We start from the raw sequence: 18,338 nt of genomic DNA on the forward strand, positions 1-18,338 counted from the left end.
GTGACCGCCAGATGCCAGCACAGCACGCAGAGCGCGCGCTAGTTACACTCGAGTACAGTTTGCAAAAGTTTGCTGATTTTTTTTTCTTTTAAATTACAAAAGAAAAAGAAAAACGCACCTAAATTTTACAAATCAAAAGAATTACAAGAAATCTAACTGTGAAACGTGGGTGTGGCCCGTGTGCCTTTTGGTCATGTTTTTGTGTCAGTAACAGAAATTTTAAATAAATAAATAAATAAATAAATAAATAAATAGTTATTTCATTGTAGTTTCAGAATCCAGGCAGGAAAAATGAAAAACAACCCATTGTCATTTTTATTATCAGAAATTGCACATACAAAATTTATAAGCAACTTCTGATTCTTTTCCTTATTTGTAAATAAAAAAAGAACTTGTAAGCAAATTTAAACAAGTTCGATTTTCTGAAAACAACATATCGTTTCGTTTGATATCAGACAGTCGATTCAACACATCAGCGTATCGAACAATACATTCAACAGACTGCAGAATGAAATAGGCTACTCGTTGTAAAATATCACTTATATTACTTGAGGTATAATAAACATTTAAACTTAATGAAACCCACACTCCCTCCACTGAAACTGTGGAGACTAAGAGAGCTTTTTTTTTTTTTTTTTTTAATGCTTCTCTTAATCACACTATTTTCGCAAGACAATACACTAGCATACTAACATATATTCTACATTCAGCAGCAAGCAAGAGCTGGAAAATTCCCCCAAGTGTTTAATGTCTCATGTAGGGGGGCACTTCAGCTTTCTTGTAAGTTGCAACTCCAATGAGATAGACTGAAAGTTACAGTGCAGAAAGGCAAAGCAAATCCCCCATAAGACAGTAAAGACCTGCAGGAAAATTTAGCCAACACAGTTTTGGCTAAACTCTAAGTTCTATTCTGCAATGTTACTTACACAAACATGATCTGCATGGGAGAGTCATCAGAAGGAAACCTTATCTGTGAGCCCACCACAAAAGTGAACATCTGATGTATGCAAAACAATATCTAGATAAGCCAGGGGCATTTTAGAAGTGACGTGGCCTGATGAAGTAAAAAAAGAAACTCTTTAGCTGCAATCACCAAAGGTTTGTTTGGAGATAAAAGGAGCAGCAGTTGATGATAAGAACACCTTGCCAACTAATAAATTAGAGGTGGATCTACTATGCGTATGGGTTGTGCAGTAGCCAGGGACACAGGAAAAATTGCACAGGTAGGTGGAAGAATATGTTCCAGTAAATATCAGCAAATTCTGGAAGCAAATACAACACAGTCAGTCAAAAACTGAAGCTGAAAAGAGGCTGGCTTCTATGACAGGACTATGATCCAAAAACTGACCTCAAAATCCCTCATGAAGTACTTCAAGAAATGCTACTTCAATAAATGCAATAGGTATATGACATCCTTTGACACATTTTAAGAAGAAAGTAGACATATAGAATTTGACATTAAAATTCTGACACTTCCATGGGTCCTTCACAGTATGAACTACTGAGCATGAGACACAGCCAGTTTGTTTTAATTACAGCGCATGCACCCAAACAAGCCCAGTTAAATGACAGAAAATGTTTGTGTGCAAACTGAGCTGGACGACATCAAAATTAAAAGCAAAAACAAGAAGCTGTGCTTTTTCTCTGGCTGTATCACAAAGGGCATCTGCTAGACATGGATTTGAGTTTACTAAGGCGAGATCATGATCATGAACATTTACAGAAGGATAAGACTAATTTTTACAGGTCCCCTCTTTGATGCTTTTTTGCATAAAAAAGGTCATCTTCACTCCATTTAATAAAATCACACCCCCATGTCGGAGGGGTGACCAGTGGTGGTGCCCTCCTGCCTTAGGTTGCCCCCACTTTGGCCTTGGGAGTCTTACTCATCATGTGATCAACACTTTGTGACACACTGGTACATACCCACTGCCATTGAACATTTTGTTCATAGACATCACCAAAACTGAAACATGGGCCATTGGGCACTGAGGATTAAAACCACATAAAAATGATTTTTTACCACATCTTACATCATTGTATACCTACAGGGAGGATGTCTCATTGCCACATTTCCTCCCTAAAGACTCCTTATCCTCCCACACAATCATCAGTTTTACTCACATGCTGTCTGACTGAGAAGCAAGTGATACTGTATTATCAAATCTTTAATCTTTCACTATTAGTTTATTATTATTGTAAGATTTTTTAAATTTATTTATATATATATATATTTTTAAATCACCTTGGCTGAAAGGTCAAATTGGATCACCTTTGACTTTTTACTCATTGTCTTTTTTTCTCTTGATGGACCAAAAGTTTTTTAGCAGAAAAATTTCAGATTATACGAATTCTCTCTATTGAACTTTTTAACTCTTATCTGCCGTACTCTTTGTTTTACATTTTATTTACACTTGCTATAAAAATGTATTTTAATACATCTGGTAAAATAAGTGCCTCAGAACCAATCATCACTGAATACGCCATCGGAAGGAAAAGTGATGTTTTGCAGCCAAACTGTGCAGCAACAGAATGTCTGTAACTCTTGTTTTATAGACTACAGGAAAAAACACTGCTATCTTACGGAGAAAAAATATAGTTCAGTACCACCAGGTTACCACTATCTCACTGGGGCCATATCAGTTTGCAAATAAAAATGGCTATCAACCAGAAATATTTCGGGCGCATCAATAGGCGTAGTTGGTGATAATGTGAATGAAATCTGGTAAAAAGTAAACCAGTGTACTCGTTTTTTTCATCGGTACTGACTGATTTCTTTTTAACTTAATTGGTCTACAATACATTGCAGCCAGTGATTCCTTCCAGTGTTTTTTAAAAAGAAAAAACCCACCCACTGTATTCTTATGCATTATTTAAGTAATCCTTAATCCTTAAGTAATTAGTAAGAAATGTTTAGTAAGTAGTGCTATTAAAATATATAAAAAAATTTTAAACTGTATAGATAAACTGTTAAAATATGACATGCAATGTCATTTCCGGTTTAGTTTTTCAGTTATAGTGATTTCAGGTATACTTTCATATTTCATGTTGCTGTTTGTTATTATGCACTAGATTGGTCCTAAGCAGATGCAAACGTCTTCGCTCAACTGCATGTTGAACATATCAAACACCAAAATGCGTTCAGTGATCTACAGCGTCACAGCAGTTATAACACCTAGACAGAGGTGTACCAAGAGATTTTTTCAATAATTTAATCAAATTCATTTTTACTTATACACAATAAGAAGTGCCTATATACACCTATAAAAAGTTTTCTTCATACATTCCACTTTTTGTTGAACATAAAAGTTCTTTTCAGCTGCCACTGTCACAAGACCCAACTACTCCTCTACATACAACTGCTGCCACAATGAGGAAGCAGGCCTGGAATAGATATTCTCTCCTGCATGATTTTCCACGACCTTATCAGTAAGAGCTGAGGTTTCAAGACTCTCTCTATGCAGCATGGTGTTTCTGTCCCCGTCGAGGGCTGAGCTTGTAGCCAGAGCTCCAACCTGTAGATAATATGGGTGACGACCACCAAAGGGCTTCCTCAGGAGGAAGCAGTCCCTGCTCGCATGATCTTAAAAAGGGCGTTTATGTTGTTGTTTTTGATGGCTTCCCTGCAGGCAGTGATGACCTGGTTCTTTGGTTTTCCCACTATGAGAAAAAGAGAGAGAGAAAAAAGAAAGGCTATATTTAAACATATTCTCATTTCAAACAAACATGTTTGTTTGTCATGTTACTGAGAAACCAGAAATGCAAAGTCATCAAAGTACTGACATATCATTTGAATTACAGCTGGAGCTACTGTCAGACCTGCTGTTATAGGAAAATACCTTCTGACTAATCAGATCCGAGAATTCAGGTATAATACATAATCAGCCAGTGTTATACCTGCTGCTGTGTTTATAGAAAGAGATCCACCATAAACCATTTTGAGTTCTGTACCTACCTCTCAGCCTGCCAGCTCTCTGAATGGCTTGGTTCACAGCCTTAAGGCGGGTCAACAGAGCATTGTGATTGTTGGAGCGGATTTTATATTCATTGATCAGATCTCGGTTGAGGTCGTATAGCTCAATGTAACGCTTCTTCATGGTCTTGCTGTGGTGGATTTATGTGCAAGACAGGGAGACAGAATGAGACATGAGAGCAGACATATTTACAATATTACAAAGGTGTATGAGTGAGTGAAGACACTTACAAGTCTCCCATGAGCCTGGCATCTTCCGCCTGCACCAGCATGTTCCTGATGTGGCTGGAGTGATCAGCCATGGCTGCTGTCAACTTCTGATGCACAGAGTGGAACTCATCCACCTACCAGTAATGCATATTAGCATAGCTGTTCAGTATAACTTACATGTTCTTTGCGGTGACTATAGTGGTCCCTCCCATTTTACTGGTCCCTCCTAATATAATCCCTACAAAAAGATGCTTCAGGATCTCATCCATGTGATCAACTAGCTAGCTATCTTGAATATGTAGTTCATGCTATGTATGTTCAAATACATTTATTTAATAATTAAGCTTATAGCATGACAGCATTCAGCCATTTAGCTATTTGTTTATATATTCCAGTGAGAATCACTTGGTTTACTGCTAGACACACCATCTTTATGTTCGCCCACCCAGAAAGCACAGCCAATTTTACTCTCTTGCACTCCCAGCCACGGTATTGTTGAGACTCATACTTGCAAATTTCCCCACAATAGGTCAAAAATTCTCCTCTTGTGTCACACAGGAACCCAATAACCAGCTATATTTAACATCCTTGACATTCCACAACATTAACTACAAAACTTACAATAACCTAGTTGCATAAGTGTGCACACCCCTAAACTATTACCTTTTGATTTTATTACACCACTCAGTCTTTTTGGGTAAGAGTCTGTCAGAGTGGCACATCTTGACTTGGCAATATTTTCCCACTCTTTCTAGCATAAACGTTCTAAATCTGGATTCAGGTCTAGGCTCCGGCTACACCATTAAAAAACACTGATATTCTTTTGGTTAAGCCAATCCTTTGTTGAGTTGGATGTATACTTTGGGTCACTGTCATACTGAAAGTTGAAATTCCTTTTCATCTTCAGCTTGCTAGCAGACACCTGAAAGTTTTGCACTAAAATCGACCAGTATTTACAGCTATTCATGATTCCCTCCACCTTGAAAAAAGTCCCAGTTCTGGCTGAAGAAAAGCAGCCCTAAAGCATGATGCCACCACCACCATGCTTCACCGTGCATATGGTGTTCTTTGGGTGATGTGCTTTTTTTTTTTTTTTTTTTTTTTTGCACCAAACATATCTTCCGGAATTATGGAATTATTATACGTTTTGGAATTGGTCTCATCAGACCAGAACACATTTTGACACATGGTTTGGGGTGATTTGGATGTTTTTTGTGAGAAAGGGCTTTTGTCTAGCCACCCTACCCCATAGCCCAGACATGTGAAGAATACAAGACAATATTGTCACATGCAGAGGGTAATCAGTACTTTTCAGATATTCCTGCAGCTCCTTTAATGTTGCGGTTGGTCTCTTGGCAGCCTCCCTGGTAAGTTTTTTCTTATCCTTTTGTAAATTTTGGAGGGATGTCCTGGTCTTGGTAATATCACTGTGGTGCTCCACAGTTTTTTCTGCTTGTTGATGATACATATAACATTTTGGAAATTATTTTGTACCCCTCCCCAGATCGATTTGTTTCGACAGTGAGATCCTGTACAGGCTTTGTAAGCTCTTTGTGGACCATGGCTTCAGCAGTCAGATGAACTCAAAAGATGTCAAGAAAATCCTACAAAAACAGCTGATCTTTATTTGGGGATAATAAGAATAATTTCATTGATAACAGATGTATGATAATTACTTTTGCACATGAGATTGAATGTGATTGGTTCATTCTGAACACAGTCACATCCACAATTATAAAAAGTGTGCAGCAAGGCTATTGTAACTTTTTAATTTTTCCTATTTTTTTCCCTAAAATGTTTCTGATTGTTTTTCATTTAATTTTTATACATTGTAATTTCACAATGAGGGTGGAAAAAGTTCTGACATGATTTATCTTGGTTTAATTTTTTTTTCATCACAAAACTTACCAATTTTAACAGGGGTGTGTAGACTTTTTATATCTTTATATGCAGGTCATTTTAACCCCTCAAAAGTATATATGTGACATCGGTGAGCCAGTGTGGCAGCAGCACCACCACAGTCACCACACAAAATTTCACACACCATTTATACTAAAAGGATAAAAACATTCAAAACAGGTAGCAAAATACACTATTACTGACCTCTGTAAGAGTGACTCGAAGCTCCTCAAAGTAGGCAGGAAAATCAGCCTCTGCCTGCAAATCTTCAATGGCCAGAAAAGTAGCCAGTGATTGGACCAGATCTCCTGCCAGGTCAATGTCATCTGTATTTAGTGTTATCTGAAAGAGCAATAGAGACCAATTTAGAAAAAAATAGTATTAGTTCTCAGGCTTAGGGTTAGTTCTCAAGTTTTCTGTCTTGTAACACCATAGTCCACATTTAAGTTGTTGATAACGCACGTATTTGGTAACACACACCTCGCCACTGGAGCGCATGCTAATAGACAGCAGTCCTTCTCCACGCAGTGCTGTAAATGTCACGTTCGGGTTGTTAATGCCTTCAGGTAGTAGAAAGTTCTGGTTCAGCCACATGACAACCTGAATAAAGATACAGAGTCTGCATTAGCAATGGTAAGCATACACAGTTAAATCAAAAGGGAATTTTCAACTTAGCAAAAACTAATCCCACACTCCTCACAAAGAAGCTAGCGTTTGAATTCCACTGAGACTCCCTAGAAGTACCACCAGAGGGCGCTATCATACCAAACAACACTATACCTAATAAATGTTATCTATCAAATTACAGTAATTTACCATGGCTGCACTAGACCCACAATCTCTCAAGGTACAAGGAAGATATGCATCATGACTTCTCTGACTTGGCACCCAAGTGGTGGAATGAACTTCCCCTGGCTGTACAGACATCTGAGTGCTTGGCTATCTTCAAACAAAGACTAAAGACCCACTTATTCACTGAGTATTTAACTGAACATGGCATGTGCTCTGATTTGGCTGCTGTACCAACTTCTTCTTATACTAACTTCTCTCTAACAGGAGCTTTAACATAATGGTCTTCTTAGACTCTGACGTATTTGCACCAACGTGACAAAACGTCTTTGTTTGACACTGCGAAGCACTTCTGTAAGTCGCTCTAGATCAGGGGCGCTGCTAGGGTTTCTGGGCCCCCTGGCTAATTTGTACTCCAGGCCCCAAGGCCCCATAGGTAAAGGAATAGCTTATACAAGAACAAGGAAATGTATTATTATTATTATTATTATTATTATTATTGTTATTCACCGAGGGAGTTATAAGTTTCACACACCAGTACACACAAACAGCGACAGGATCACTGAACTCGAGAAAAAACAGTTCTATTCGTGAATGAATCATTCAGACTAGTTTTATCAGTGGGTTTCTCCAATTCATTGAAACGAACCAACTCAAACGATTCACTCACAAATCAGACGTTATCACTTATTTCATAAACTCACCCGTGATAATTAAAGCAGATTTACATGACTACAGCGTAAATTTCGATCGATTCTTCACAGAAAACTGTTCCAATGCTGCGGAAACCTTGAATATACATCACTAGAGCAGTTTTATTGTTGCTTGGTGATTTTTCATCTTTTTATGAGTGCTGCTCCATTACTATTGTTTGATTGCATGGAAATATTGTTACAACTTCCAGTGGATAAACATCGGAGTGAGTAACTGAGAGAATTTCTATTTTCTGTGAAGAGGCAATTTAAATACCAAAATCATACGTCAAAGTATGGGGTTCTGCTGGGCCCCCTGTGTGACCAGGGCCCTTAGAATCGTCCTAGAAATACAAGGGTACTAGAAACTATTCACAAAATGTTTTATAATCTTCAGATTAATAAGCCTAAACAGGTCTATGCACTATTTATTGTAGACTAATAGGCAAAACAGGAGATTTAAAAAACAAAACAAAACACAAGTCATAGATAATAGGCATACCTCTTACAAGCTAAAAATGATAGCCTGAAGATAAACTGAGAGGATAAACTCACATTTTGAAAATGACATTACACTCCTACTGCATTGAAAAACAGCTAAATAATATTAATCTCAATTAAAGGCAGAATAGCATATGGAAGCTGCACAGTGCAGCGCTGATTTGTTTAATGAATGAAAACGAAACTGCGATCACTGTTTAGGAAGTTCATCAGGCTACACCAGATATTAATTTTTTAATGTGTTCCTCTTCTAATGGTAAGACGCCTTTTGACCATGTTCTTTCAGAGTCCTTTGAGACCATCAGCTCAGGTGTATTCAGTGTTGCTTTTGTTTACAGGAAGCTGATATACAAGGACACAAATTGTGCCAGAGTTGAATTTACATTTTAAACAAGTAGATATGACTTCCCGACATGTAGGGTCTTTGAACGCATTATATATTTCCTAACACAATAAAAAATATTAAGATGACTAGAACATTTCTCAAACTAATGGGTTTCATCATCCTTGATACACTCTGTAATTTGCACATCCCATGGATCCCACTGAGGCCCTACCTAGTATTAGTATGGTGTTCCTAATAAAGTGCTCGGTGATTGTATGTAGGGAGCAGGAAGCCATTTGGGATTCAGCCTGCTCACTGGGCAGACAATCACTGTTACTCTAGAAACAGCTGTAAATAAAGTGTGCATTGTCATGCATGTGTTGCTTGTTATGGGGAAAAGTTCTTGCATAATCACAACGTGAAAAATTATGCTTTGGTTTTGGAGCAAAACACCTAAAATTACCTACGCCGCATTTGTCAGATTTTAACAGTGACTTGGAATACATGTTTAAGAGGTCAATCCATTCTGGGTTGATGGTTCTCTCCCAATTCAAATAGATAAGACCCTGGAACTGTATGACTGGAAATAACTGCCAAGTGGACAGACTTTACATTATAACAAATTTGCCTCAGTGCAGTGGTACATAAACACTAAACCAAGATGGGAGTTCAAATCTGAACGTGTCAGCATTATAAAGACATCAGAAGAAAAGAACTCACTGATGGTTCACTGATGGTTGTGTTTGTATCAGCGAGTATTGTATGTTTACCTTACCCTTTGTGGCCTGTCGTTGATACTGAATGTAACTCTTCCCTTTGGCTGGGGGGTTGAGGGATCAACATGAAGGTCGTACATGGAGAAGCGGGGCAGCTGACGAGTTATCTCAAACACGTGAAACTGTGTACTAAAGGGAGGGGACATAAGAAGCAAAAAAATACTGCAACATTAACTCTTCCAAATTCAGCACAAACATTCATTAAAATGGTGAGACCCTGTTAATCTCTGTTACCAGTTAACAACATTTTTTCTTCTGTGTAGCTCAAAACATAGATGAAGCTCTCCCAAAATAATCTGGATCAACATCACATCTTGCTTTAATGTAATGCATCAATTTATGAGCTCTGTGCTGCATCAGTGGTTAATAATTAAATGAAAATGGCCTGTTAAATGTGCAGTGCTCCACACATACGTTAGCTTTTGTTTGTGCTCAGTCCTCCTTGCAAACAGAATAAACAGATTAATAGAGGAATAATATATGTGCCTATAAGTGGTTTAATGATGTCTGATACACATCACTTAGACAGTTTTCTTGAAAGTATGTAGAATGGTGGAATTCCATCATTTCCTTTGTTGTGTTCATCCAGAGGATAATTCCTTGACAGGTTTGCTACTGTTAAATGCGATGGCAATTCAGTGAATACAGTCTGGCATTATTCTTTTCTAGAGTGACGCACAACCCTCTCTGTTGTCAAAGCAGAGAAATTGCATTAGTTATTCAAGCAACAATGTCATTAATAACTCATCAGTGACTGTTACTGATGTTACTGCAATGTTCATCCTATTTGAAGAAATTTCCTGTTTTTTTCTTTCTTTCTTTTTTTATCAAAAGCAGTAAAATTCCAATGCCCTTTTGACAGTGACTATTTTCCTATCAACAATACAAACACAACTGTCTAGTCTAACAGCTCTGGACACCTGCCATAATTGTATTAGGCCTATCTACATAGATGTAAAAGGAAATATATTTACAGGTCTCTGTTTTGCCCTTACCAGTTTAGGAATATTTTGTTTTGGAGTACAAGAATAATATAATAATGTAAATATTAAAATTAAACAAATATATTTGTCATTCCACTTTGACCCCTGCTGCTTTTTCAGTGCTGTTTGTTTGGGAAAACACAGTTGGTCTAGTTTAATCATTTACCATTTAGACTTTTCAATTTTACCATTTAGGTTCCCAAACTGACTACATACTGATACGGATATCAACAGGAGAAAAACGTACCTTGTCTTTCCACCCACAAAGGCCTTAATGTGCAGATCTACTGGAATGTCTTTAGGAGGAATTATGGGAACACAGATGCAGCCAGACAGGGTCTGAGCACTAGGGTGCACCACATGACTCTCCCCCTCAAAAATGCCCTCAGCAAAAATCAGCACAGCACGAATGATGGTCTCTAAAGGAAGAGAGAAAGCAAGAGCATAGACAAAAACATGTGGGAACTAGTGAAATTGTAATTCAGAAGGCGTCAGTGCAGGAAGTGAGAGTTATAAATGGATTGTCTAAATTGTTAGTCTGTTATGCAGTTACAGGCTCTTTTGAGGTGTTTGAGGTGACTGGTAGTTGATTTTACCATTGGGTGTAGATATGCTGAGCTCTATGTGGGCTCTTTGGCTCTCAGTCGCTGCTCGTACACTCAAGGCCGTCTGGAGCTGAGTGTTGGCAGGAATGACACCCATCTGAGTTTCCCCTTCTGAGGCACCTGGAACAGCCTACAGTGAGGGTTAAATAAATATTTGGACTTTTGTTTCTGTTATTTAATATACTTCCATTGTATATATCCACTTCAAAATGTGAACAAAAAAGTATGTATGTATTCATAAGCATTAAAAAGATGTGTTTATAAACAAAACTGATAGGAAGAAAAGTATTCAAGTATTAAAATCTACATATGTAAAAGGTTACATAAAAATAAATCAAGTTCTAGATATAAAAGCCGCAAAAAAAGTTCTTATGCAAAGTGCATCTGGGGTCATTATAAAAGATGATCCCATTGGTTGGGAAAATTTCATACAACACATAGCAATCATGGTGAAGTTGAAGGAGCACCATAGAGTTCTCAGGGAAAACATACTTAAACATCTGAGTGGAAGAAGCTACAGAACCACAGCAAAAACCTTAAACATCACTGTCAGTACAATTATTTAGATAATATTCAGGTGGAAAGTTCATGGAACCACAACTAACTGTCCTGGACAGGTGCACCAATGCACTTTCATACTAATGATAAGGAAGATAAGAGAGAAGCCGGCAGTCACTTGAAAAGAGTTGCAGGACGACCTGAAAGCACCTGGAACACAGTTACACAGAGAATAATAAACAATGAACTGCACCACAATCATCTCCATTCCTACACCCCATGCAAAACTCCTGTTAAAAAAAAAAAGAAGCACAGAGATGCATGTATAAAAGCATTCTGACAAATCTGAACTGATTTGGAACAATATACTCTGGTCAGATGAAAGAAAAATAGAACTCTTTGGCAATAATTTAGCTCATCATGTTTGGAGAAAGAAGGATTATGAATATGATTCCAAGAACACCATATCCACAGTGAAGTAGAGAGCTGAGAGTATCATGATATGGGGCTGTTTTTCTGCTAACAGTACTAGCACATTACATGTCATTGAACGAGTCATGAATGGGACGATCTACCAGGATATATTAGAAGAGAATTTAATCTCATTAAAGAAGCTGAATCCGGGGAGAAGATTTCTAAAAAGAAGAAGGTGAAGGCGCTTGCATGGTTCATCTAATGACCTGAATCACAGTGAAAATCTATGGAGGATTTTGAAATTGCAAGTCCATCAGCAGGACTCTTGTGACCTTGGGGAACTGAAGATAATTTGCCAAGAGTAATGGGCCAAAATTGAACCACAATGCTGCAAAAAGTTAATTACTTCTTACCGCAGACATCTCGAAACTGTAATTGCCAACATCTTTGCAACAAAGTACTATTATTGGTAATTTGTGGCGTCCAAATACTTTTTCTTTATCAATTTCTTTTTCTAAACATATCTTTGTTTATGCTTATGAATACATACTGTTTGTTCATATTTGTAAGTCAAAAGACATTATGTGTGTAAGTCTGAAGTGGATACATTGTATGCACTAGAAGTATGTTATTGACAAATACAAAAGTGTCTGAATGCTTATTTCCCCTCACTGTACCACAATGAACTACTGTCACTCAAACACCTTCAGCTTCTTTATCCACAATACATGTTGTGTCTACTGAACAGACATTGTATTATTTATTTGCACATGTATATATAACTGGACCTTGTTATTTTCTTCATAGTTCCGTAGCTCCAGTAACAGGTTCTGTTTGCGCTGACTCAACTCTCTAACCAGGTCTTGTTCCACGCTTGTATCCATAAGATTCCCCTTCATCTCCTTACTGGCCGGAAGGTAGCCACGCACTATAAGACAATAGGCAAGTGAAGATAAGTAGATGATGAAACACAGTAATCTGCTTCATTCAGATGCCACTACTATAGTAGTCAGCATATCTGACCATGTGACCCCTCAGGGATAGTAATAGTTAAAAGTAAGATATTCACATGTTTGTTATACATATTACAGCTGTGTAGCAGTATTTTTAATGTCACAGATATCACATGGACAGGGTGTTTAAGAGATGACATTTTAAACTGTGGTGAGATATTTAAATGCTGTGAATGTCAAAGACTGTTGAAGACTGCTCAAAAAAAATGAGTTTGAAATATTTTTTGTTTTGCTGCATACATGACTGAATCATGCATAATCTGAAAGAACGAATGAAATAAAGCATCCCCTCCAACAGACTTTAACCATAGCCTTACCTTAAACCCAAGGATGTCTGGGCTTCCCTTTTAAAACAGTGCTCTACTGAGTCAAATAGTATTTAATATTTGATGGCCAAATTATATAGGAATGAAAAATTATGCTTTCATGCCCTTCTCTGATTACAACCACACCCCAAGTATGGCTCAGGGCTGTGATTGCACTAGTGATTGCATTTCACTGTGGCACTACTGCAACGCACTGATGAAAATGAAGTCAGCTTTTAGTCCTTAAAAGGAAATCCTCAGGTTTTTTTTTTTTTTTTTTAATTAGTCGACTTAAGGGCAATGCAGTGGAGATTTTGATTTTTAGGGTAGTATGTTTTCCGCATGTCTGTGTACACTGTATCACTCTGGCATCTTCTACACAGATTTCCCCCATGTTAACAACTTTGCAAGGTTTGGACTACTGATCTTTTAATGACATGTAGTGAATGTATTCATACAGGAATAGTTCCAGGATGACAAATAGGTCCAGTTTAAAAGATGTAAAGTCGTATAGTGTCAAGCTATACATTACTTTCATTCACATTATTTTAACATATACTACTCAATATAATACACTTTGTATTTGCTGTATCACCTTCTCCCTCTACAGAGGTGCAAATAAGCTGGATCTGTCCATCCATGCGATAGTCTCCTTCTACCACACCAGCCACCGATGAAGAAAAGTTGTCCTTGAAGATCACTTCACCAGTTCGGTCACTACGAGCGTCAATCTAGACAATCATCAGAAAGGATATCTCATAAAGAAGCAAAGAGTGATGAAGTAATTAAGTCAAATGCAAGTGTTAGGTCATGCAACAGTCTCACCTTCCCATTAGACCAGCCAGTTATGAGTTCTACAACTCCATCACCATTGAGGTCAAAAGCATGGATGCTCATTGCATGATTTTTTGACTATGAAAAGAGAAGACAGGCTAGTATCATTATTGACCTTTTTTAAAAAATCCCTCATAACGGTAACAAGTTGTTTGCACTGAATAGTGAATTAAAATGTTTTAACTACATTACAGAAAAACAGTACTTTGATTCTCCAGTAGCGGGCGGTGCGGTCATACACTCCCACTGTTCCATTGGCCAAAGCATAGCCAAACCTGCTGCCGTGCATGTGACACAGTGATGTTACAGTCTGAGAGGAATAGGAAGTCACCAATAAACTTGCAGTTAGGATTTTTACAAGATTCTATTAACCCACAACGCTACAATCAGCAATCAAATATTTATTTTCACAGTTACCTCATTCTCTGCCATCTCAGAGACCAGCTCATCTTCTTTAAATACCCTGATGTCAAAATCTTCTGATCCCACAAGAAGCTGCAAATAAGAAAATGCAGCTTGTGGGACACATAGAGATATATATACCACACATGTATTTTCAAACACTGTCAGACGCATGTGAAGACAAATAAACATTTTGCTTATATCTAGGTAATTTTGCTTCTGTTTCAGTGACTGTATATTCCTAAGACAAACCTAGATTTTTCAGTAAATTATAATCAATGTATAATGTATAGTTTATAGTATAATTACCAAATACATCAGAGTGGATAAATGAGTAGCCCAGAAGCCCAGCACAAGCAGATTTGGCTTCCGGGCTATTAGGTTTTAATTCATTGTTGCCTAGAGGACAAGCAGGTTCAACAACCAGAAAAAAAAAATTTCCTTATTGTCGTTCGCAAAAAAAAAAAAAAAAAAAAAAAGGTTTCATTTGGAATGTATGTTTGTGTAATGCACATCACGGTGGTGCAACACGCATCAATGCTGTAACTAGAGTGCAAGCTACCCATTCCAAATGCTGCTGCACTACACACAGCAGCGGACGCATGAAGCATGATGAATTCAGGAACATGAGGTATTTGTTAACATTGACAAAATGTTTACACATAACTATGTAACCTGATTGGTGTATGTTATTACATTAGTTCAGCTATCACTTTTTTGTTAGCCTATTTTACTATTTATGTGTAGCTCTACATGTAACATAAGATTATGATGATAAAACACGACTGAACAGATCTGACACGCCCATATCAAATGAATGGTAAACATGAATATGAATTTTACATTAAAAACACATTGCAGCATCTAGTTTAACTGGGTTGTGTGTAAACAACTATTCATTCATGTTCTGTAACTACTTTATCTAGATCAGGGTCTTGTTGGGCCCGGAGCCTATCTGTGGACCAGTGGCTTTAGCATAACCAATCCACTTACCAGCATGATTTTTGGGAGGCTGAAAGAAAATAAAGAACCTGGAAGAAACATGGACATGTGGACAACATAACAGACACAAACAGTAGCCCAAGATGAGGAGAAACTCGGGGACCTGCGAGGTGGCTACCCACAGTGCCACCCTACTGTGTAAACAATCACACATTTTATCTCAAGAGTATAGCCAAACATTACCTCATTCTTCCCATCACCAGTGAAATCACACAGCGCCATTGATCTCACATTATCACCGGTCACCTTACAGACACAAAAACATACTTTAATAATCTTAATTCCCTTTAGAACATCTTTGAATGCATTGAAAGAAAAAAAAATGCTATGCAGACTGTCTTACTGTCCAGAACTGATCATTTCCCTCATAGTCAAAGCCCTGAAGAGCGCAGTTTCCTCCAATGATGGCGAGGGGAGACTGGATGCTCCCTAGCTTCCCCAAAACAATGGCATTGGCCCCATCTGTCACCTGAAACACATAATTGACACCAGAGAGAGTTTTCATGGAATAGTTTATAGATCGCTATTTTTAATATTATAGTTCAACTATGCATTCAAGACTAAAAGTTCATTTAATCTCATTCAACAATTAAAAATGTAAGGCTATTATATGAATTCCACTCACCTCCCTGTAGAATATGTCAGCATTGTCATGTACATCATAAGCTAGCAGGTTGGTTTGGGAGCCCACCAGGAGTGTGTCACCTGTCGTGGTGGGACCCAAAGTACCAGCTGCAAGACAGCTTACTGCCTGGTTAATATTAAGCAAGGTGATGTCGGAGTCTTGGGTGCTCTGACTCAGCCGATGAGCTGTTAGCCTTTTCCCTCGAGTGTGAGGGTTGTGGATGAATACCTAGCCAGTTTGACAGGGATTTAGATGTGGGCTTTTAATAAGAGAATTCTCTTCAAATATTCACGGTACTCTTACCTTGCCTGCTTGCGTTGCTGCAGTCAAACATGGATGAACGCCATCAAATTTTCCCACAGTAACCATCCGTGGGTTAATCTTATGGTTCAGCTTTAGGGTGAAGATGGGGACCAACATGATGGCACAGTTCTGTGCAAAATCAACTCTGTGCAGGCTAGAGTCTAAAACAGGTCAAATGTGATGTAGAATTATCCAGTAATTTGGAGTAAATAAAGCTGAGTGTATAATAAATTGGAGTAAAAGTCATGCTAAAGCACAATAATGCTAGGTGTATAAATCCTCCTGTCTTTCTAATGAAATAAACAGCTTAGCGTGTGTCTGTCGCCTGCTAACCTGCGGTTGCCTAGCAACACCGCCCGCTTGGGAAGGCTTTTATCAACCTACTTTTGCTAGTGTGCTTGATAACTAATATTTACCGCCATTACAAACAACAGCAACAACAACAAACATTTCTTTGTACATACCTTCAGAATATATTGGAAAATGCACTGCCTGACTGCTGAGGCGAGTTAGAACTAGATATCTGCGCTTAACTTGGCTAACTAACTAGCCAGCACGTCAAGCTGCTAACTAAAGATGGCTAACCAGTTGGAATGGTTATAATATAATTATTTTATACTCATGTGTGGCGCTAGATTTAACAGCAAAACATCTTAACAGCTTACCCAAACTCTTTATTTGCTGACAGAAAAGATTCGTACTTAGTTATGTTCCTGACTAGCATGCTAAGCAGAGCATCCTAGTTCTTCCTCGCATGCGCAGGATTTCTGACGCAGGAAGATCCTGGGAAAGACTGGAGCTCATATGGGATATTATGTTTACTATCACTCATATCTGTTATAAAACTATTTAAATATAAATATGAACGCGGATGCTTTTCTGATACGCTACAGCTTGTGTGGGACATACTGTATCTAAATTATACAGCTAGCATCCAGGCTTTTACAACAGACTTATCAAGCGCCGTTTAGTAAGTCTGCTCGTGTAGTTTAACAGGAATTCTGGTAGAAAATACCAGAGCTTTCACTCGGTTGTAGCACTCAGCTCTACCGTGAGCTATTTTTGGGAAACAGTGGCCTCACTTGAGAAGACTTTGCACTCGGTTCCCCTTCCTCATGCTAATTTTCAAAACCCCTTTTATCACCATGACTGAGTGCAAAACTCTTATTTTGTGTGTTGTGTGGTCGCGCGCTGGGATTCGGCCGCGTGCACACAGCGCGCGTGGCAGTGAGCGGAAGTGCCATGTGCAAAGCACTGAAAATAAATTCCAATTAGGAGGGAAATTCTTTCAAAATTACATTTATATTACTTAAATGTATATTTTTTCTGTGACTTAAGTTTGTAAAAAAATCATCTCTTGATCTGTTTACTTTTACATTTAAACACAACACAGGCTTCTTTAAATATTCCTAAAAAAGAAAAATAAATAATAAATAAAATCGTCTCTTTCTCAAAAATGCACAGCCTTTATCATTCTGGTTTACTGGAGATTAAATGGGATTAAGCAGAATGAGATTTTAAAAAATCCTTTCTGTGGCAATTAAATAATAAAGGGTTTGTGGTTTATTGAAGTTTATTCGTGCATTAATGAAGTGTTCAGTGAGTGACCAAGGAAAAACATATAACTGAAATTAACTGTAGTTACAAAGATCAATTAAAATGAATCGCTTTCAGAAATTAATTTAAATCATTTAAATATATTTTTAAAAGATTAAAAAATATATTTAAATCATTTAAATATATTTTTAATCTTTGATTTAAGTTTAAATAAATTAAGAATTAAGCTTAACCAATTATATTTCATATATATAATTATATATATCAAAACTTTTTATGTATTTCTTTTTACATTTGAACATTAATCACAGACTTGTTCAAATATTTGACTTCCTAAATATTTTTAAATATTATATTATATTATGTTTATATATATATACATATATATATATATATATATATATATATATATATATATATATATATATATATATATATAGTATTTATTTTCTTTCTAAAAAAAAAAAAAAAAAGACGCATCTGTGATTGTTATGATTCTAGTTTATTGGAGATTGAATGTGAAAAGTTTTTTTTTTTGTTTAATAAACAAAATTGGGAAAAGTGCTTGGTCTCGTGCGTTAGGAAGTGCCGTGTGCAACGAGTGACTTAAGCAAATCCTTTTATCATTAATC

At 37.3% G+C, this 18,338-nt stretch overlaps 1 protein-coding gene across 3 annotated transcripts; it reads right to left on the minus strand.

Annotated features, from left to right (window-relative positions):
- Nucleotides 1–297: 297 nt before the first annotated feature.
- Nucleotides 298–17,303, minus strand: bbs2 (Bardet-Biedl syndrome 2). Of its 3 annotated transcripts, none has more exons than XM_034305442.2 (18): nucleotides 16,851–17,303; nucleotides 16,150–16,310; nucleotides 15,847–16,074; nucleotides 15,565–15,690; nucleotides 15,405–15,467; nucleotides 14,235–14,312; nucleotides 14,023–14,127; nucleotides 13,809–13,895; nucleotides 13,579–13,714; nucleotides 12,454–12,593; nucleotides 10,745–10,883; nucleotides 10,396–10,567; nucleotides 9,165–9,294; nucleotides 6,563–6,682; nucleotides 6,287–6,424; nucleotides 4,205–4,317; nucleotides 3,956–4,104; nucleotides 298–3,660 (listed from the first exon to the last, which is right to left on the minus strand). In XM_034305442.2, the coding sequence occupies exons 2-18, from the start codon at nucleotides 16,264–16,266 to the stop codon at nucleotides 3,554–3,556; spliced, it is 2,148 nt and encodes a 715-aa protein (XP_034161333.2). In that variant the 5' UTR covers nucleotides 16,267–16,310; nucleotides 16,851–17,303; the 3' UTR covers nucleotides 298–3,553. The 3 variants fall into 3 exon arrangements, with proteins under 3 accessions (XP_034161333.2, XP_034161332.2, XP_026783424.3); XM_034305441.2 differs by having other exon boundaries at nucleotides 16,815–17,303; XM_026927623.3 differs by having other exon boundaries at nucleotides 16,614–17,303.
- Nucleotides 17,304–18,338: the final 1,035 nt, after the last annotated feature.

This window comes from Pangasianodon hypophthalmus, chromosome 6 (assembly GCF_027358585.1).
Source record: "Pangasianodon hypophthalmus isolate fPanHyp1 chromosome 6, fPanHyp1.pri, whole genome shotgun sequence".
Classification (NCBI taxonomy): Eukaryota; Metazoa; Chordata; class Actinopteri; order Siluriformes; family Pangasiidae; genus Pangasianodon; species Pangasianodon hypophthalmus.

Excerpts from the sequence above, each read along its gene's own strand:
- bbs2 (XM_034305442.2), bottom strand. The coding sequence starts at position 16,266 with ATGTTGGTCCCCATCTTCACCCTAAAGCTGAACCATAAGATTAACCCA. Across the intron at positions 12,594-13,578 it reads CACCTCTGTAGAGGGAGAAG|TGCGTGGCTACCTTCCGGCC; the intron begins GTGATACAGCAA and ends ATTGTCTTATAG. Across the intron at positions 4,318-6,286 it reads TTCGAGTCACTCTTACAGAG|GTGGATGAGTTCCACTCTGT; the intron begins GTCAGTAATAGT and ends CATTACTGGTAG.